Raw genomic sequence first — 22,285 nt, forward strand, 5'->3', positions numbered from 1 at the left:
TATATATATATATATATATATATCTCCCTCTTCATTCTGTCTCTCAGTAGCCTGTCCAACAAATAACGCCTTTGTTCCAAGTAGAAAGCTGGGCCCTGACATTAAAAATGTATTGGACAGGAAATGTGTTTTCTTTTCTTTTTTGTCTGTCCAATGTAAAATAGAGTGCCTCCTCTGAATTGAGATTATTTAGAAGGACTATTATTCATAGATTTGTAAAGCACATGTACTGACAGCCAATCCAATATTTAAAAAAACTATGTCAACACCAATCTAAATGAATTCAAATACAATTCACACATACTGCAGAAGATGAGTTGACAGAAAGTCTTTATTGTTTGAAAGCAGTGTTTGCTTACTTTTAACACAATTTTTTTCAATATCGGCATAACCCATGTGGCACGTAAACAACGTTTAGCCCAGTTCCTGTTAGTAGATTGTTACATGCTCAAGTACAAAATCCATTACCCAACTGCTTGAGCCAAGAAGATTGACATGATAGGACACATTTACAGCTTAGTGGAGTAAAACGTACTTAAGTACCTAGGATCCAAGCTCCCATGAGTTCCATAAATGAATTTAACAGTGAATAGAACAGTTGAGGTAAGCTAAGTTTCAGCAGGGCACACACCCTCATATGGCTCAAAGGGTAAAATTTAAAATACATAATAGTTTCTCAGTCAAAATCAGTTTCAAATACCAATTACATATCACAGTCATGCATGCCTACTTACAGACTACAACCTCATTCATTCACAATACTGAACAGCACAAAAAGGTGGGGGAAAAAAATGAAGATAATCATCAGCTCCAGCATTTAACTATTTCCTCAGCTTTATGTATGCAATAAAGATGTTTTTCTGCCTATTAAGCAATGTTAAAAAATTACAGTAATGTATGTTGGTCCTTCTACAACCGCATGCCAAGATAATTTGAAACTTCCATCCAGGAATTTAATTTCACTCAACATAAATGATAAGTCTTTCTGCATTGAGTTTGGGGGATATATTAAAATAATCCTTAGTCTCAAAACTCGTTCTTGATAAAATGATGTCCTTAGCCTTTTTTTAATACTGATAAAGGCACTCATTGGCTTAAAGTGTGAAAATATGGTAATGGTACTTTTTCAATACTCAAGCTACTCAAATGAGGGCACACATTTCCTTTGCTACCAGGGCAAACCGGTCAAGAACACTCCAAGGTCACAGTTCACCCCAAAATGCAAAGAAAAAAGGCATTTATTATGACCATTAACACTTCTGGAATTAAGCATTGAAGTATTTATGCAGCATTATTTGTCGTACCACCTTTCATTTGTATTTCCCCCCTCCTAAACACATTAAGATAAAAAGAATATAGGGGAAAATGTTTTTTTTTCTTCTTCTTTTCATTGGAGTCAAACATGAGCTGGTTGTTTCTGTCAACCATTAAATAACCTCCAGTAGGTCTTGCCTCTGGAGTGTGGCATAAATGTGATACATTAATGCACAAAACAGTCTACGCAAGTATGTGTACACAACCACTTGTAGCTAAAAATCTGTCAACGCATTTCATAATCAGTTCCAAATACACATTATCAGTGTTGCAACAGAAGTCACCATAGCGCAAGTTATCTAATTCTACAGTCAGTTTTCTGAATGTAGAATTAGATAATGGAACAGTTTGAGTTAAACTGTTGACATGTTTATAGCTAGCTATCTGAATACCAACACACCTGCTTTAGATGGCAGAAACATTTAAAGGCAACTCCACTTTCCCCTTAAAGAGAGAAAAATGTAAATTCAGCCATCATTTACGTACCCTCATGCCATTCCAAACTCATAAGACAAGCCTGAGAGATTTCTGTCCCTTCATTTAAAGTTCAAACTTAGACTACCGAAGTAAACCAAAACTTGTTTCAAAAATAATAAGGTTGTTCTCGGCTGTCAAGAAAGTACCACTGAGCTTACAGTACGTTTATCATATTTGCCGTGTTTGAAGCGTCAATGTTTGGTTGAATGGACTTTCAGTGGAGGGAATCTCCCAGTTTTCTCTCAGAAATCAAGAAATCTCTTCTGAGTTTCAAAGATAAACAAAAGTTATCGTAACTGATGAAAGAATTTTCATTTTTGGGCAAATAATCCCTTTAAGTACTGAGGTTTCTGGCTTAAGTCAACATTATAGTGCATCTTTCCTACCGCTCATACCTATTAAAACTATCTGTCAGTGATGCTATATTAAAACTAAGCTGGAGTGCATGTGGTACAGCTAGCACCTACAAGATTAAATCTTTTTTACATTTTAACACACACACGCGCACGCACGCACATCTAATAATAAGTCAAGGAAACCAGTTACTGGGCAGACCACAAAATGGCTGCCACTACATTCAGAGAACCCAAGATTCTTGTGGAAACAGTAACGAAACTGGTGATTGGGTATTTACACGTTCTAGACCAGGTGTCCAGCACCTTAGCAGGCAAAAAAAAAAAAAAAAATGTTTCTCGTATGATTGGTGTCCCATTCCACCACTGTGTACCATCAAATGACTGATTCTCAAATACATACAAAATAACACAAATTATAATTAAAGATGCTGCCACAGGAATCATCTAGAACACTATCGCACTTCTTTCATTGGCACACAAACCATTCACTCCATCTTCTATGGAATTTGGTCCTTGTCATCTTCCAGACTCTATCATTCGTTTTTGTGGAAGTCTTCAACATGGTCACTCCAACCCAAGACTCCCCAATCCAAACACGACAAAACACTGCGTCATGTAGGAAATCGGTCTCATGACATCTAGACTGACAAGATGTTTCTCAGTAGAGGCCCCGTTTCGTTAAACGTTAAATAAAACAAGAAACATACAATAATACATGAACTGCAGCCTTCACTTTAAACCGGTCTCAAATTTATGAAACGGGTTTTTAAACGGTGGCTGTACAGCATTTACATTCAATGCCCTTTTCCCTTTTACAGGCTAGATCTGTTTGTACAGTGATTTTTATATGTTCAAAACACTGCGAGAAAGATTTTCACATTATTCCTTTTTCTACTTCCTCCAAAAAATTCAGTATTCAAGACAAAATGAATAAAAATATGCCAAATGATCAAAGCATTGCTCTCATTTTCTGATTTCCCATTTAAAATTTCTTAAGACATTGATTGAAGCAGCCTCTTCCCCAATCTATTTTTACATGATAGCTCCTAGGTTCAAGGGTCCAACCGCTGGTAGATGCAGTTTATATAGGTCACATGACACCTGAGCCCCCCCATCACCCCTGGTACTTCTACAGAAAGTCACAAGCTTCCAGTGAATGCATACATGAGGATGGGTACACATGCAAGTCTTTTTCAACAGTCCCTTGGCAACAAAATGGTAGGGTCTTGGTAGCAGTTGAGGGTCAAGCATAAAGACACCAAAGAAAGGCCCAGCTCTGGGGGTAGGGCATCACCTCACAACCCACAGTATTATCATGCTAATCACAGGATTGCCGTCGTGTTCCTGTGGGGATAGACGGAGTTGCCCCTGGCAACACTTCCACTTATTTTTCCCTCTTCGGCTCCTGCCCCTCTTTCGCACAATAGCCAACCCGCATGCGCAGCGTGCCGCTCTTGTGCAAGTGCCAGAGTTGCAGGAACTCCTCAGGCATGGCGTGAAATCTCGAGGATGGGAGAATGTTGTCATAATAGTGGTGGCTGACCGGTCGCTCATCCAGCCCCACCGAAAATGGCCAAAAACCGTAAGTGGTTACCTCTTCACACAAGCCAAGGGCAAGGCTCACCAGGAACAACCCCGTAGATAGCCGTTTGCCATGGACGCCGTGGTTCTTCCAGAATCGGCCGACATTTTTAAGGAAATCTGGGTTAGCAAAGAGGACAGTCTGGTTGGAGGCGGAGTCTGCAAGGGCATGGTATGCCCGCAGAGAGGGGTCAGTGCCGGGCTTCATAGAGAATGCTGGTATGTAGATGTAGCTGGAACCATATGCCTTCATGCTGTCTACGAAGGATTTGCGGGACCAAAGGAGGTTCTGAAAGCTGATGGGAAAAAGAGGAATGATAAGTTACTCAAAATATCCATACGATATTGTATAACAAGATATAATTATATAAAATAATTAATAAGTAATAATAAATAAAAATTAATAAATAATAATTTCACTACTTTGGTTCATGCGGATGCCATTTTTTATTTTTTAATGTCCTTGCCAGTGTATCATGTTTGAAAACTATCCTTTCTGAAACAGAATAGTTTCATTTAAAGATTTGTTTTACTACTGTGGCCACAATGAATCTTGACCCCTTGATATAATCTAATGGCTTGTTTCCGAAGCATGGTACACTTCAGTTCAGTATAGTACAGTACAGGGTAGCGTATCCCAAAAGCATCGTAAGCCTAAGTTGATCATAGCTCCATTGGTGGCAATGTAGCTACAATCAACTTACGCTTACGATGCTTTTGGGAAACGCTGCCCACTACGATTCAGGGCAGCAAACCCTGATCCGGCTTGTGTTTCCACTGCCAACAGTACTTGATAGGAGTGTTGTATGCCAGAGAGTAGCGATCAATGTCTTTAGCTCTTTATTTATACTGTAACTTGTTAGACATTGTCATTTCCTTGGCATTGAGTGAATAATACAATTTGTAATAAAGTGCCTGAGCTTGAGCTTGTTTGTGAATGTCCAATATACTTTACGAATAATACGAAAATTGAATAATCAAATGTAAATTAACTGCATATAACACTGCATAGTCTTACTGTAAACATTAAATATAGATTAATCCTTATTAAAGCTACTTAAGCTATTCAATCAAGATCAGTAATTGATTTTCCTTTGTCATTTGTTGTTTGATTATTATTAATGACAGACTGCAGCAGGTTTACTAGGCTGCTGTCACTTACTTTAAGAGCTAATGCACAGATCTAATATACTGTTACACGCACTTTTTTTTCCTCAACTGTGTATGCATGAATGTTTACATGAATACTCTCCAAAAAGGCATTTTGACATTTTTGTGTCTATGTGTTTAGGCAGTATCTGCTCATTTGCTTATCCGCGTTCGGCTCTTTTGTGGCTTAATGCACTTTTAATAACACTGTTTAATATCAAAGATGTCTTGCAGTTTAGCAACAGTAGACTGCATTTTACAGCACTCACTTATTTGGCTGATTTGGATGTTTGGGCTTTTAAGGAAGAACGAAAGCGCACAGCTTTGAAGGTGCGCTGGACAGAATGCAGAAATGGCACAATAATTGTTTTACCTCGATTATCTTGTTTTCATAATTGTTGGAAGCCAAAATTGAAATCGAAAATCAATAACGATTAATCGCACAGCCCTAATTTCAACAAGCATATTAATAAAAATAAATAAATAATAAGTACTAACACCAATGCACTTGAGACTAGAGATCTCCTGCCAGCTAATGCAAGTAGTAAAAGGGATAATCCACTAAGAAAGGTCAATATCCATCCCTCAAGACGTAATCAGCTGTCTGGAGAACTCTGTCCTTTTCTGACCATTCTGTCATGCTGTTTTCCGCATGCTGCTAACTACCTACAGGCTGTTTCAAAATCAAAGAATACACATGATATCTAGATGCTTCTGGAATCTTATGTAATACTACACCACACCAGAGAATATTACCGATAGAGGCAGTGATGCTATCGAGGTATGGTGTCCATATGCGGTTAAAAGTGTGTTGTGGAGTGATAATGCATGTTAACAAGTTCCAGGGGAATAGTATCTCTAATAATTGAATGCCAGCCTTTAATGGAGGAAGGCTTATCGCTGATCCATGACGTCAGTAGGTTCTTTCTGGCAGCAAAAGTTAACAAGTTAAAAGCCTTCTTTTATATTTATTAGAAATGAGCTTACAGGGGAAAAAAGGATTGACAAAGGATCCAACCCCAAAGAAAAAAGATATTTTTTAATTGAACCACAACTCTGCACCAGTAAGCCTAGATCACATGACAGTCCCATATACAATGAGTATAATCTCCTATATCAGACTTGAATTTAGGGCAGAGCGGTGAAATCAATACAATGTTAATAATAAAATAAAATCAAAATAGCAAAAGCTAACAATTTCAATTAAACAATTAATTTCAATCATTTTGATTAAATTCAATAGTGCTGTCACCAAAGTAAAGCCAGCTGTGACAAAGGCTATGTTCACACTGCAGGTAAATGTGGCCCAAAATCAGATTTTTTTTGCCCACGTGTGACTCAATTCCGATTTGTGCCACTTATGTGGTTTTAGTACCACACATGTGGTACTAAATCTGATACAGGTCAGATGATTTGTAATGCGACCACAGTGTGAACAGTCATATCGGAATTCATGCCTTCACTCGAGATCAACATTCGTCACGATTCTGCACTCATGAGAGTTTGCTCTCTTTTGGTCACATCATTGTCTTTATTTTTCATATTGCCTGCGCATAATTTCCCTGGCTTCCACTGCAGATCACGCTATAAATGTAAATTGCTTACTTGAATGCCCTCCATGTTTACGTCCGTATGACAGCGCGGTGTGTGTTGCCAAGTCTGTAATTTTCCCACAGAATTGGGTTAATTTTCAATGTTGCCGCGGGTTGTTTTTCAATTCCATGGGTTGAATCGACTGCACTAACGTGTTATTTAACCCCCGGAACATGATTTTTACTGGGATTCCCCACGGAACGTGATAGGGCTAGTTTTGGACTAATTTTGAGAAACAATTGAGGGGATTTTGTGGTAAAAACCTGGCAACCCTGTTTGTATCATTCTTTTGCACATTCAGGTCAGTTCAGAACCATGATCTGTTCACACTGGAAATCTGATATTGGCCACATTTAAAACAACAATGTGAACAGCTACACAAAAAAATTGAGCATAGCCAAAAAGATTGGTGTGCACCTATTACAAAAACTACGGTAATCTCCAGTAAGAGCAGAAAAGTGCTGCTTTGGAATCTAAATCAGTGTTCCCATTTACTATTGTTATTGGTATCCAGTATTGAATTGTTGATATTGGGATTAAATAAAATATGGTCAGTGAATTCATCATATCAACCCCAAAAAAGACATAAATAAATAAATAAAGCGAGGAGAAGATGACATACCTCTTTTCAATAATGCTGGGATTTGCGCTCACCAGGTGTGTTCTGGTACCAACATCAGCGGTGTACTCTTTGGACAGAGGAGGAAGATTACATCTAGACGTAAAGGAGATGGAGAGATTGAAGAAAAAGTGTTGCTGGCAATGATGTTACTCAGTCTATGTCATGAGCAAGTCTTAAATTCCCTGGTCTTATTGTATTTCAATGTATTTTATTTGTTAGATTCTTACATTCCTGCTGTTGTGTTCCACAAATTAAAATATGGGTCTGGAAGGACATGAGCATCTAAATAATGAAATAATTAAAATTTTTTGGATAAATTTAATTTCAAAATAACTAGATAAACTGCCAGACCTTGCTTTCATAATTTCTGTTTTATCACAGGTTAATGTCCAATCCTGCACCTGGAGGGCCACCTTCCAGCAGAATTTAGGTCTAGTCCTAGGCCACATCCACACAAAGCCAGAGCTTTCCCTATCCAATCTTTTTTCCCTCATCTTAAAAAAAATAATTCCATAAACACGGTGTTGTCTCAAGAAATATCTGCGTACATACGAAACCAACTCTAAACAATGTAGTATACATGCCAGACCAGTATGTAGCGCTGTAATTCTGCTACAGAAATAAACTTAAGACAGAGAAGACGACTTGGAGAATGCGAGTCGAGGGGTCAAGATGTGGGGTGATGACATCATCGTTTCACTAAATATACGGATTGGCTGTGCACGCAAAAGCGCAAGGGTGGTGTTTTCAGATTTATCCACTCTGGGACCCAGTTTCTAAAAATAGTTGTTTCAGGTGGTTATCAGTGTTTCATCCAGACTAAACACATCTCCGTGTAGACGGGCTGCTAATTAATCACACCTGAACCAACTAATCAAGGTCTTCAGAATCTATACGCTGCAACAAAAGTAGCCCTCCAGGAGCAGTATTGGACACTCCTGGGTTAGCATTTAGCAACACCCTCTAGCCCCCGGCTCACTGATACTCTTTGTGACTATTGGATCAAGCCAAAGACTATGGATATAGAAAGACAGTTCACTCCTATTAGTTATGAATGGGAGAAACTGCAATGCGCAATATGGCAGAATATGTCCAGCCTTCTAAGTAAAAGAGCCAATCACTGTAGCTGCCGTTAGAGGCTCCAGTTCCAATACAAACCTGAGACTCACGCTAGGGCTGCACATTGGCTCGTCAAGCCTGAAAAACAGATTTTGTTGCTGATTTCAAATATGTAATTTAATTGGAAGTTCGCCAAGCAGTTTCTGAGATTTCAGGATTCCCCTGAATAGGACTTGGTTTTGGATGCCCAAAATAGTTGCCCGGAGGTGTTTCAAATGTGGCCGCCAAGTGAACAGACTTTCCTTGAAAGGGACTTTGATCAAGCTCAGAGCTGCTGAGAGAAAAAAAAGACTAAATCAAAAGAAACAGATGACCTAAGTAAGTATCAATCTTTTCTGTGCCCTTTCTCTGCGTTTCTTCCAGCAATGATCAGTGACCATTTTTTTTATGCCACACACCCACAACCAACCACTGCATACATGCACAGATTTTCTTCAGTCTCTCACTCATGCAGGGAAAGTTGCAGGTCATGAGAGATGTGATTATGACATAATTAAGCAGACTCAGGTATCCAACTGTGCTCAAAAAAAAAAAAAAAAAAAAAAAAAAAAGTTAACGCTTAACATTACAGCAGTCAATAATTACAGACTAGTCTCTCTCCTTCATCTTCTGTCAAAACTCCTAAGTGTTTAATCAGTTCTATGTTTTTTTCTCTCACAGAACAAGCTATTTGATGATAAATCTGGCTTCAAAAGCAGACATTTCAAAAGCAGACACCTGCTGGCTTTCAATAAATCTCTACGGCTTGCAAGAGCAAAACTCCAGATCATCTGTCCTCATTGCTTTGCTGAGTTGAATCACCAGATCCTCCTGTTCAGCCACTCTGACCTATGAGCATCACAGGTATGGCAGTTCAGTGGTTTCAGTCTTACCTCACAGGCAGATCCTTCAAGGTTTTCTGGAAATCACTGGGTTAATCACTGGGGTGCCTCAAGGTTCAGTGCTTGACCTTCCCCTTTTCTTGATATACACAACCTCACTAAGCTTGATCAAAAAGGCTCATGGTTTTTCTTGTGGAAATGATATGTCTGTTGTTCCAAACTGACAACCCCAGTTTTCAGCTTCCATCTCTGCTTGCCCTTCAGACATCTCAGCCTGGATATAGAAAATTCACCTCCAGCTCAACTTTGCAATCCCAGGCAACCCGTTAGTCGACCACCACATCACTGTTCAATTGGATTCGCCAACACTAATGCAACCAGGACAGCAAGGAACCTGGTGGTAGGTGGTATCTGATGACCTGTTTACTTTCCACATTTAAAAAAAAAGCCTGATCATGCAGGGTTAATTCTTTAAAACATTTTAAGACTAGACTACTGCAATGCTCTATTGGCCAGCCTCTCAAAGAGCACATACAAGCCTCTGCAAATGATCCAGAACATGGCAGTGCATCTGGTCTTTTGTTCTCAAACCACCATCTAACTGTAGCTGCCTAATTCAAATTCAAGGATTTGATTCTGGCCATGAGGACTACAACTGTACTGCAATCCTACAAGTGTATGTTCCCTCCTTCAATTTGAATGAGTGGCACAAAACAGTCCTTCATATCAAAGCACTTTCACTCCTCTTAGATGGAACAGACTGCCTACATTCACCCAAATGACCCTTTGCAAAGACCTGCCCCCTGTTACTGTTGCTTTGTCCGACAAGCCATGGCGCTGTCACGCCACACACAGTGAAAAATACATCATGGAGCAAAGAGGACACTGACAACATGTCGACAGACAAGACAGAGCAGGTTACTTATGATATTAAACAAAATCCCAGCATTCAAATTGTGTAACTTTTTAAGAAATTCCATCAATAAAAAACGTTTGTGATTCTTTAATGTGTCGTGACAGATCGCTGTAGCGCCTCAGCTCAAGGGTCTCCTGAACCGATCATCTCTTCCTACTAGTCAATTTATAGCACCAATTAAACATGAATGAACATAAGAAGGAATGTTGTTTCAAACACAGAAAGACGTCAGTTCAAGTTAAGTCCAATGAGGTTAATCTTCTAACTCCTGAATTCTTTGTCGGACAAAATGGCGGATTCGGCATTATGATCGGTTAGATCGCCTGTCAATCAAACTCCCGGCGAAGGGTCAATTTGCTGAGACCATCACTACTTTCAAGAATCAATTAAGAAGTCATAACTTTTGAGTTCTCCCTTTCTGAATTTCACCTTTGCTCTAGCTAGGGTGACCAGACGTCCCGTTTTTGCCGGGACAGTCCCGTATTTCAGCTCTATTTTTAGTGTCCCGACTTATTAAGAAAAAAATAATGTTTTGTCCCGTATTTCATCTTTCAACTGGGTGATGGAGTTCTGTCACACAAGAACAGCCTAATCAATTCGTCATAGAACAAAGTTACCATTCAATCACAATTCGTTATCGATTAGTGAAGGCGGGATAGGCGGAATCACGCTGAATAACACAGACCAGAAGCCTCTCTCTCACGCACTCTCTCTCTCTCTTTCGCGCGATCAGTTCTCCTCGCGCCTGAATGGTCAAATGCAGACATAGTTTTTCAAAATGTCCATCGTGTGGAGTATCTCACGTAAATACAGTCGGTTAAGTGGACGTAAACAGGTGGGTAAAAACAGGAAATGTGTCAGTAGCCTATATTACATCCATGGATTCGGTCTTAAAGGGACAGTAGCCTAATTAAATATTTGTCAGTATATTGTAATGTGAAAAAACAAGTTTAATCTCTGTCGTATTTGTTGTATTGTTTGTAACTTGTTTGTAAATTTCTTTTTATATAACAATATATAACAAATATTTATATCTACACTGCCCTCCAAAAGTTTGGAAACGCCCTAGAAAAGTGGGGTTTTGGACAATATTGGCATGAATCCTTTTTAATTTGTGATAATTTTGCACTGGTAAGGGACAACACAAATTATAAAAACACATTTTATTACATAAACAGTTTATACATAGAAAAAAACTTAAATTTTTGATTCATCAAAATATCCAGCATTAGCAGCTATCTGACCTAAACTGGGTTCTAATTATTTCATTGTATTCTAAACTTAATTGGCAATCAGTTGTTGAAGCTATTAAGGTGTGCTGACCCAAAAATCTTTTACAAACCTGGGTCAAGTTTAAACCAGTAACCAGGCATCACAGCTGGCAAAGGGGCATGTCTGACTTTGACATGTATATACTGCCATTATTATGTAATGAAATGAAATGAACACATGAAAATTATTATTGCTGGATAATGTCAAGTTACTGTAATGTATTTGCACCAAAAAATTATAAGGATTTATGCTGATATCGTCCAAAACCAGACTTTTCCAGGGGTGTTTTCAAACTCTTGGAGGGCAGTGTATATATATATATATATATAATATAGTGAAATAAAATGTCTTATATCATGGTCATATTGCGCACTCGTCCCGTATTCCACCATGAGAAATCTGGTCACCCTAGCTCTAGCTTGTGTACTAATAATTCATGTACATGCAAATATAAATTTATATTAATAAATATATATTTATATTAAAACTTGATATTCTGTACTGCAAATATTGTTGGATAAATATAATAAATAGAAATGTAAATCTAATTCTGTTAGATTTTTTATATGATTTGACATACTCAGCCAGTCCAGAAATAGCAAAAATTGCCATCTTCTCACCTCATGATAAAGTCAGCTTGGTCAATTTCGTTTCCACAGCCACTGTGTTTCAGGACCCCTCCATTGCCCACAACTGAACACTTCTTTAGAGGAAGCTGCAATGGTGTATCCTAGCAACACAAAAACAGTGGGAGTTACACAAGTGGGTCGAAGAATAAAGACTCACACACAAATTACATTTCCATTGGTTTCTTTTGATGAATACATATTCAAATCAAGGATACTTCAATATTCATATGCTTCAAAGTGTGGTGAACTTCTAAGTAAAACTGAATCGATGAAAAGACCCTTTGAAAGATCCCCTGCTGATCCATTTGCACCACAGGCCAGCACACATACATAATTATACACTCCTCAGCAGACATTTTTCTCCTAAATGAGTTGTAGGATTTGTCTTGGGTAGAATCTACAAAACAAAACTAGATTCCTACATTTTCTGAAGAAAATTGGTTGTGCTTGCCAAGTTTTAGAGTGTTGTGGGTAGTTGGCGAGGTGTTGACACATTTGCTAAAGTGCCCTGAGTGGTTATTTGTGTATTGCTAGGGTTTTTTTGGGTAGTTTCCAGGGTATTGCTAGGATAAATAAATTAAAATCAATTATTATTATGAATAAATCAAGTACAAAGCTGGACACTTCAGTATATATACATAATATACATGACATTACCATTAAAGGTGCCCTAGAACCAGTTTTTACAAGATGTAATACAAGTCTAAGGTGTGAATGTGTTTGAAGTTTCAGCTCAAAATACCCCATAGATTTTTTTTTAATTAATTTTTTTAACTGCCTATTTTGGGGCATCATTAACTATGCACCGATTTAGCGCGGCCCCTTTAAATTGCGCGCTCCCTGGGAAATTTTTTAAGAGTGAAGTTGTGTTTGTCCATTATACAGACTGCAAGTGTTTAAAAATGAAAATAGCGACGGCTCTTGTCTCCGTGAATACAGTAAGAAACGATAGTAACTTTAACCACATTTAACAGTACATTAGCAACATGCTAACAAAAGACAATTCACAAATATCACTAAAAATATGTAATCATGGATCATGTCATTTATTATTGCTCCATCTGCCATTTTTCGCTATTGTTCTTGCTTGCTTACCTAGTCTGATGATTCAGCTGTGCACAGATCCAGACATTAATACTGGCTGCCCTTGTGTAATGCCTTGAACATGAGCTGGCATATGCAAATATTGGGGGCGTACATATTAATACGTAACAGTCTGTGTTATGTTGAGATTTGCTTGTTTTTCGGAGGTCTTTTAAACAAATAAGATTTACATAAGGAGGAAGCAATGGAGTTTGAAACTCAATGTATGTCTTTTCCATGTACTGAACTCTTGTTATTCAACTATGCCAAGGTAAATTAAATTTTTGATTCTAGGGCACCTTTAAGCATATGGTATTTTGACTTGAGCGAGTCCATGTGATGAATTACACTTGTAAATCCACAAACAATCAATAAACCAATCAACCAACCAATCAACAGCATTCCCTTTGAAACCAGTAAGTGAAAATTCATGCAGAAATCTCTCAAAAAAATTAAGCTCTTGTATGATCATTTTAGTGCTCTTGTATCTAGCATGAATGATATACAATACTCTGATAAACATATTACGTGTTTCGTTTTTTTCTGCAGATGGATAAAATTAATTACTGTAAGTCTGCTATATGCTCACACTATTGTCCTTCTGAAACCTAATACTAGGATTGACAGTAAGCATCCTTTAAGACTGTGTGTGTAAACGTAAATCTTTTTAATTTCTTTTTTGACACAAAAGACCCATTTAGAAGTAACTCTACTATAAATATATTAAAAGAAAAAAACAAGAAAAAGACACTGTGTCCATATGGTCTCATTGAGATCCCACTGAATAAACGTATAAATCACAGTGTAACTAGATTAGAATGATGTGTGGGTGTTTTTGAGTGTGTGTAGGATACTGTGTTGCGCATTTGTGTGTCCATCAATAATGAGCGTGGGCTCTGAGACAGCGTAGGAGGAAGATTGCGACTGAAAGGCGGCATGGTGCCCAGTACAGGACAAATAGGACCCATGCGGGTGTCTCTCCCATGCCTGTTTATTTTTAGAAGGCAGAGTGCTGCGCTGATCCTCATGGAGAAAAAAAATCTGGACCAACTGCTACTCTTCTACATTCATAACTACATTTTATAGCAAAAACTTAATTCAGGCTACTGTTAGAAGCTATGTGGGACTTCAAAACATCATTACAAGAAGTTTTCCATTACTTTTTCTTTTTAAGAGATCAATTTTCACTTGGCGGACTACTAAATAGAACAGAGAGCACAGATGTGAGTTAGCACAGAACGTGTTAGCAACCAGCCAAAACACCAGAGCAACACTCTAAAGTTAAAATTGTAGATAAAATAGCTAGATTTTAGTTCATTAAACATTTTATGACCAGTTGTTTTTAGTTGTGTTGAAAATTTTTGTTTAGACAGATTTCAATTTTAGCTACAGAATAAAATATGAAATGGTTGGAAATATTTTCACAAATTACATTTCTTTAACTCTCAAATTCAGGTTTCACACTTTAACTAGAAATGATGCTGTAATTTTAAGGAGGAAACCAACAATTATTTGCTTTCTAATGATTCAATCTAAGGGTTGAGCATATCATTTCGAAACCATCTGCATTCACCCAAAAATGAAAATAATGTCATTTATTACTCACCCTCATGCCATTCCATACCCGTAAGATCTTCGTTAATCTTTGGAACACAAATTAAGATATTTTAGTTGAAATCCGATGGCTCTATAAGGCCTGCATAGGGAGCAATGACATTTCCCCTCTCAAGATCCATAAAGGTACTAAAAACACATCTAAATCAGTTCAATGTGAGTACAGTGGTTCAATATTAGTATTATAAAGCGGCGAGAATATTTTTGCTGCACCAAAAAAAAACAAAACAAAAATGACATATTTAGCGATGACCGATTTCAAAACACTGCTTCAGGAAGCTTCGGAGCATTATGAATCAACGTATCGAATCATGATTCGGATTGCGTGTCAAACAGCTGAAATCAAGTGGCTTTGGCGCTCCGAACAGCTGATTCGACACGCTGATTCATTATGCTCTGATGCTTCCTGAAGCAGTGTTTTGAAATCGGCCATCACTATATAAGTCGCTATTTTGTTTTTTTTTTGGCGCACCAAAAATATTCTTGTCGCTTTATAATATTAATATTGAACCACTGTACTCACATTGAACTGATTTAGATGTGTTTTTAGTACCTTTATGGATCTCGAGAGAGGAAATGTCATTGCTCCCTATGCAGGCCTCACGGAGCCAGCGAATTTCAACTAAAATATCTTAATTTGTGTTCTGAAGATGAATGAAGGTCTTACGGGTGTGGAATGGCATGAGGGTAAGTAATAAATTTTCATTTTTGGATGAACTAACCCTTTAACATGAAGTTGGTCCTTCAGCTTCAGTTCTTTTTTACCGTTTCAATTCTTCTGTCATGCATTAAAGACTGTAGCAGGCATAAAATAGAAGTGATGGAAAGTAAGGGTGGGCAGAATGATGGTTTATAATGAATGACAGTAGAAATGCAAGAACGCAAACATGGATTAAGGTGAAAATACAGAGATATGCATCAAAGAATTACACAAAAGGAAGAATTATCTGCTTAATATTAGTTTACTGTTTTGAGTTTTGCATCACAAAATGTAAAGCTAATGAAGACTTATTAGTTATTCATTATGATCTAGGGATGTGCAACGATTAATCGCGATTAATCGTTTGCAAATTAAAAGTCTGTGTTTACGTAATATATATATGTGTGTTCTGTGTATAATAATTATGTATATATAAATACACACATACATGTATAAATTCAAGAAATATATGCATGTTTAGATATATATATTTATATAAATTTTATATTACATATAAATATACTAATATATAACATTTTTCTTAAATATATACTTGTATGTGTCTGTATTTATATATATACATAATTATACACAGAACACACACATATATTACGTAAACAGACTTTTATTTTGCAAACAAGTAATCGCGATTAATTGTTGCACATCCCTATTATAATCTTATCTTTTAGGGCCCATTTACACAACACCGTTTTCAACTAAAAAGTGGGAAACTTTTCATGCATTTTGGCCATTCATTTACACAACAGCGTTTTGGGGGCCTGAAAATGCAAATTTTTGAAAACGTCTTTCAGAGTGAAAGTTTTTGAAAACAATATCATTTTCTTCTGTGTATAAACTGCAAAAACACGAATTTGCAAAAATTGGACATGCGTATTGTGTGTATTAGCACATAATGTTTCTTTACAAAGTGACATCGCCAACTACTGGCCTGGCAGCATAACACAGCGTTTTTCCTTTGTTTTCGTGGATCCATGTAAACTTTTTGACAACATTGTTGTCTGTACGTGAAAGACACAAAGGAAAAACTTTTCAGTTTTTAGTACATCGTTGTCGTGTAAATGAACTCGTTCACACAGAACACGCTTTTGCTTTGAAAAACGCGAGACGCGAGCAGTAGAATGGGGAAAAAATGCAAGGTCTTGAGATGCATTTTTTAAAAGTTGAACTGATTTTAACTTGAGCGCCATGGTTTTAGAACATCATGTCATGCGCAAGATGTTGCAAAAGACACAAGATGCGAACGCAACAGTTTTGCACGTCCGTCTAGCGCATTTACATAGAAAAACAATGGAAAAGAAGCACTTTGGAATGGAAAAACATGTTCTGTGTGAACGGGCCCTTAGTTTGCACCCATCAAGTTCCAAGAAAAAAGGTAAAGTAATCATATGACATGAAGTATGTTTCATTTGTAAATTTGTAAGTGTTAAATACTTGTCTATTTTTATTTCATTGAAATCCCCCTTTCACTGGAATTCCAGCAAAAAAAAATATATTTTGATATAAAATATATGTGTGAATGAGGCATCTCTTCAGTCCTGATTTAACAGAATTGTAGGATTTAATGTTTTAAAATAGTGCCATTTTACACCTCAAAAATTTAGTAGATGCACTACCATGAGTCAAGGAAAATATGTTAACAGATATTTCCCCTTCCAACTCACCATCTGTTTGTTTCCAAGGTTTTATGTAAATTGTGTAGGTTTTTTGTAATCTATTTCATGAAATTTAATGGAGACAGATTAGTTATATTGGAATCAGATAAATAATTACATTTCACAAGAATCCTGGAATTCTCCAGCCACTCATTTTCAAGCTGTGACAACATTTATTACATATTAAAAATATGTATATGCACACATTTTTGTGGTATATACTGCTGCCATTTAAGAACTATACATCAGTATAAACATGTAACAGCAAAATCTAGTATCCAGTATTTTGGGCTCATTGACTTCTATAAAAGATAGTACCTGAACAAAGAAAGGGTAGGTTTCATTGTTGACCGTGTGGTAATGGTAGATCTCCCCATCATACCACAAGACTTTGCCTATTGGCGAGTTCTCCTTAGTAACTGCAAACATCCTCTTTGGATCACAGCATTCTGTCAGCAGCTTCCTGCCAAACAAGAAAAAAAAAATGGGATTGTGAAAATGTCCTTTCTAATTGACGGAGAACAAGCACACATTGTTGAAGTCAGAAATTTTCCTGTGCAATTAAAGAAACTAATTTTATGACAAATAAATTAAATAGCCATAAATGGAAACCATGTAAGCAAAATAATATTCAAATAAAACATCTCGGCGTCCACTGTCCAAACAGGTTCCTTCAAGTAATGTTTCATGACACACACTCACTCTCTCTCTTTACAGGCCACAATTTAATTGGGTGGGGGAGTTAGGGATGGAAAAAAAAAAAGACAAAAAAAAAAAACATCCCCTCTGTAAAACCATCATCCCCCTTGCCTTCCCAAGACATTTATTTAAATCTGCACAGAAACCATTCAAGCCACAAGCTACATAACACAGCTCGACATAAGCACACAAGCCACATGCCGCTAATGGCTTGAAAGTGGCATTTATGAGTTTCTATTTAGTTATTTAGAATCGAAAGGATGGGTGTGGTACGTGTGACTGTGACAATTCCATCCATTGTTAGAGCTTTGGAGCATGAAAAATTGTGGGGCTCAAAATAATTATTAGATCATAAACACTTCAGTGCCCCCTGAAGGCATCATTTTAGGTAGTCTGGCATGAATGGATGTGTGTGTGTGTGGGTGTGAGAGTGAGAGAGAAATAAATAAGAGGTAATAAAAGTCTGTTAAGTAATTTATAGAATATATATATTATATATATATATATATATATATATATATATATATATATATATATATATATATATATATATATATATATACACACATATATTTATTAGGGCTGTATGATTTATCATGGTTAAACCGTATGCGATTTGGCAAAGGCTGCGATTATTTTATGTGCAGCTTAGCTGTACGACTCTGTGATCAGTAGTAAATGCTTCTCTATCTGAAAGCCAGAGGGCGCTCTTGCGCAGAAACTCCAAATATTCTCTGCTGCAGAAGATGATAAACACATATCCATATCCAAGCGGCAACCTCCCCCAGTTTCTTTTGAAGTCAATACGGAAGTGATTTAAACTGCAATTCATCGACTGGCCGAGAGAGCAGAATCTCATTGAGGCCCATGTTAAAATGCCCAACTTTACAGCAGAAAGAAACATGTTTACAGGCTGGTACAAATTGTGGTTTTGGTCTATATAGCTAATTTTGCCCTTCATGACAACTCTGAGGGGGGTGAATTTTTTTTATAACTCATCCGTTTAAATTTTATTAAGCCTTAAAGTTTTGCATAATTAAGGGCGTGGCCACTTGAGTGACAGTTGGATTGCCACTGCTGTTTGTGAGCCGTCACGTTATCTCAGCTAATTCCAGCCGCTGAACAAGATGGACAAGATGTTAAAGGATTAATCCACTTTTAAATAAACTTTTCCTTTTTAAGGAAAAGTTTCCACCCCATGTCATCCAAGATATCCATGTCTTTCTTTCGTCAGTCGAAAAGAAATGAAGGTTTTTGATGTAAACATTCCAGGGTTATTCTCCTAATAGTGGACTTCAATGGCTATTCTACTTACGGAACGAATGCAGCGCCAGTTTCATTTTTTCCGTAAGTTGAATCGGGAAGGCGTAGGACAAACAGCGTAAGCGTTTTGAAGAATGCAGAAACTGGAAGTACGTTCAATGCAATACTTTGTGTTTATAAAGCATATACAGTTGTATTTTTGTAGAAAATGGCCGATCGTTTCGCTAGATAAGACCCTTATTCCTCATCTGGTATAGTTTAAAGCCCTTTGAAGCTGCAATGAAACTGTAATTTTGACCTTCAACCGTCTAGAGGCCATTGAAGTCCACTATAAGGAGGAATAATCCTGGAATGTTTTCATCAAAAACCTTAATTTCTTTTCGACTGAAGAAAGAAAGACATGAACATCTTGGATGACATGTGGGTGAGTAAATTATCAGAAAAAAGTTTTTTTTAAAATTGACTAATCCTTTAAATGCTTCTCATGTCTGGAAAGATGGTTGCCGTATGTTGTTTTTTTAAATGTACATTATAAGCGACTGAAACTCGCAGTGCTTTCAGATGGATTAGCATTTGGAGCCATGCTTCAATGACAAGCCGCATATTAAAAAAAATAAATAAAATAATCGCAGCCTTTGTGATTTCTTAAATCGCACTAAGAATCGCGTTTAAACAATAATCGCATTTATCGTATTGTGCGATAAATCGTGCAGCCCTAATACACTTTTGATTCTAATGGTGTTTCTATTTGTTTATTGTAAATAACAATCAATAAATAAACTGAATAAGATAATCAAAATAGGAAGCACAACAAATACTATTTTCATATAAAAACTTTACATTTAAAAATGTTACAGTTAAAATCTAAACATTTTAATGTGTTTTGCTATCTGTTATTTTTTTATTTTGTGCATTACAGTAATAAGAATTTCGGGGGAAAATGTGGTTAATTGTTATGAAAATAAATGCCACACTGCAAAAACAATCCTAACGTTCAAGGCTTCGCTTTCTTTGTAAAATAAAATTTAAAGGATTAGTTCACTTTCAAATTAAAATTTCCTGATAATTTAGTCACCTCCATGTCATCCAAGATGTTCATGTCTTTCTGTCTTCAGTCGAAAAGAAATTAAGGTTTTTGATGAAAACATTCCAGGATTATTCTCCTTATAGTGGACTTCAATGGAGCTCAAATGGTTGAAGGTCAAAATTAGTTTCATTGCAGCTTCAAAATGTCCTACGCGATCCCAGATGAGGAATAAGGGTGTTATCTAGAGAAACCATCGCTCATTTTCAAAAAAAAAAAAAAAAAAAAAACGTATATAAGTTTTAACAATAAATGCTCATCTTGAACAAGCTCTTTTCTTCTCTATTAGAATACCGGCAATGTAGACACTGGTGTGTATTACTGCCCTCCACAGGTTAAAGTTTGAACTAATTGTTATATACTTGCACTAGCATATTGCATATGACAATTTAGTTCAAACTTTGACCTGAGGAGGGCAGTAATACACTTAGCAGTGTCTACACTGCTGGAATTCAAATAGAGAAGAAGAGAGCTAGTTCAAGATAAGCATTTATTGTTAAAACTTCCAACATTTTTAATTTTTTTTTTTAGAAAATGAGCAATGGTTTCCCTAGATAACACCCTTATTTTTCGTCTGGGATCGCTGTAAACTGTAATTTTGACCTTCAACCATTTGGGCTCCATTGAAGTCTACTATATGGACAAAAATCCTGGAATGTTTTCATCAAAAACCTTAATTTCTTTTCGACTGAAGAAAGAAAGACGTGAACATCTTGGATGACATGGAGGCGAGTATATCATATGGGAATTTTAATTTTAAAGTGAACTAATCCTTTAATACACCAAACATGAGATTCATCGAACAAAATCAAACTCTTTATGACGTCACAATGGCCAGCCTTTCTGGGAGTTCAGAGCGGGGACAGATAGCGTTCCAAACGAATCTGCCTCTCTGCGCATGCACGTTCTCCTAATCGGTTTTTCTGGGACATGTCTGTACTCTGCAATACTCGTATCAGCATGAGAGCCAGATTACATGAACGAGATATTGATTGCAACCAACCTTCTGACTACTGAGACTAAAATGTCATTGAAAATTGCATCACAGAACGCATTTATCTTGCATTCGTGGCCTTGCACATCATCTCCCAATGACTGAATAAATGAATGTGATAGTAAACGAATGGAAATACCTGTACAGTTCTACTCCCGTTTGGTTTCTGCTCCATGTTTGTCCCTGCCGCAGAACCTCATCCACCATTTCCTTGTCACTGGGTATCCTGTACACGGGGAAGATATAGAGCCACAACAACGCCAGCACACCCAGAGTGGCCCATATATACTTGCTCCTGTGACATCTCAAAAACACCATTCCGCCGGTCTTATCAGACAAACGCCTAGTTCAAAAACACGTGCTCAAGTCCGACAAGTTTATTTTGGTGCCGCTGCCATTAGGAGCAAAAAGCCGCTTGAATACCGTTATCCTGCTATTTCCATAACGCGGCGTTAAAGAGGCCAACAGTGGTGCATCAGTGTCAGATTTTCATGCATGAATGCATCAAATTCCTCCTCATTCCCTGCTGGTTTGCTGATGGATGAGCTCACAATCACGGGCGGGATGTGGTGGATGCGGTCGAATCTCCTTCACCTTTTCCGTCTGGCCAAACAGTTGGAATCTCACGGCGTTTTATACGGGATCCAGATATCTTCTCCCCCCATCACTTCTAATGCAACCCGTCTTGAACTCTACAACAAATCTGATCCCTGGGTTATCTGGCTTCATATCGCCTTTATCACCGCATCGCGGCCCTTTTCTTTGTCCCGCTATACAAATTAATTTTTTAAGGCCCTCCCTCCCAATCTGGCCGTCTCGGAGGTAATCTTCCGAATAAATGACAGACAAAGCTCAGTTTGTTGCGAGTGCTTTAGCACGCATCATTGCCCTCATTATTTGTACTCGTGCTGCCCCCTTCTGGTTAATCTAGTCACATGGCAACGGATGTGTAGCCTAAATGGATATCATGGTGTAAACACGTTTTCCGTTAAGTTTACTGATTTGCTGCTGAAGAAACATTTATTATTATTATTATTATTATTATTATTATTATTATTATCAATGTTGTATACAATAGTATATTTTTTTCAGGATTCTTGGATGAATCCAACGTTCAAACGTACATTTCACAATGTAGGCTACTAGCTATGTAAAGAACAATAGGTTGTAAGGAACAACAGCGTGGGTCACTTTTTTAAGTGTTTTTATTTGAAGAGAAAGAAAACAACATAAACAAACATCCCCTTCTATTTTCAATTTCCTTTAAACAATCAGACCCCTAGAGGCACTAACGGAAAGGGTGATGGAACAAATATAGCTCGGAGA

General features: G+C 37.3%; 1 protein-coding gene across 1 annotated transcript; it reads right to left on the reverse strand.

Annotated features, from left to right (window-relative positions):
• Positions 1-1,811: 1,811 nt before the first annotated feature.
• st8sia1 (ST8 alpha-N-acetyl-neuraminide alpha-2,8-sialyltransferase 1) lies at positions 1,812-21,688 on the reverse strand. The gene is made up of 5 exons (XM_067391114.1): positions 21,099-21,688; positions 17,238-17,382; positions 11,841-11,950; positions 7,093-7,185; positions 1,812-4,024 (listed from the first exon to the last, which is right to left on the reverse strand). The coding sequence occupies exons 1-5, from the start codon at positions 21,275-21,277 to the stop codon at positions 3,532-3,534; spliced, it is 1,020 nt and encodes a 339-aa protein (XP_067247215.1). The 5' UTR covers positions 21,278-21,688; the 3' UTR covers positions 1,812-3,531.
• Positions 21,689-22,285: the final 597 nt, after the last annotated feature.

The sequence above is a fragment of the Chanodichthys erythropterus genome, chromosome 8 (genome assembly GCF_024489055.1).
Source record: "Chanodichthys erythropterus isolate Z2021 chromosome 8, ASM2448905v1, whole genome shotgun sequence".
NCBI lineage: Eukaryota > Metazoa > Chordata > Actinopteri > Cypriniformes > Xenocyprididae > Chanodichthys > Chanodichthys erythropterus.